The 201-nt window shown below is 40.3% G+C and overlaps 1 protein-coding gene across 2 annotated transcripts in view; it reads right to left on the reverse strand.

Annotated features, from left to right (window-relative positions):
* Positions 1–201, reverse strand: part of LOC119585837 (heparan sulfate 2-O-sulfotransferase pipe-like) — a gene marked incomplete at its 3' end in the record, with an annotated part of 10,410 nt that overhangs the window by 922 nt on the left and 9,287 nt on the right. For both annotated transcript variants that reach the window (XM_037934568.1, XM_037934569.1), the window contains 1 exon segment: positions 21–169. In XM_037934568.1, coding sequence (XP_037790496.1) covers positions 21–169 — 149 coding nt within the window.

Here is a 201-nt window from a genome sequence, read left to right on the forward strand (position 1 = left end):
AACAGTATCCACAAGGTTACCTATTTTCGTAGCGCCTCCGAAGAAATTAGGGAGAAGATGTTCGAAGACCAGAAGCGTGTTATCCAACTCTTCCTGGATTCCTATAACCACGAATACTTTCTCGACCACATGCTTGGCCATTTGTAAGGCTCGGGCATTCAGCTTCAACCTACATAGAAATTATAAATTTATATTGATAAA

The sequence above is a fragment of the Penaeus monodon genome, chromosome 20, assembly GCF_015228065.2.
Source record: "Penaeus monodon isolate SGIC_2016 chromosome 20, NSTDA_Pmon_1, whole genome shotgun sequence".
Classification (NCBI taxonomy): Eukaryota; Metazoa; Arthropoda; class Malacostraca; order Decapoda; family Penaeidae; genus Penaeus; species Penaeus monodon.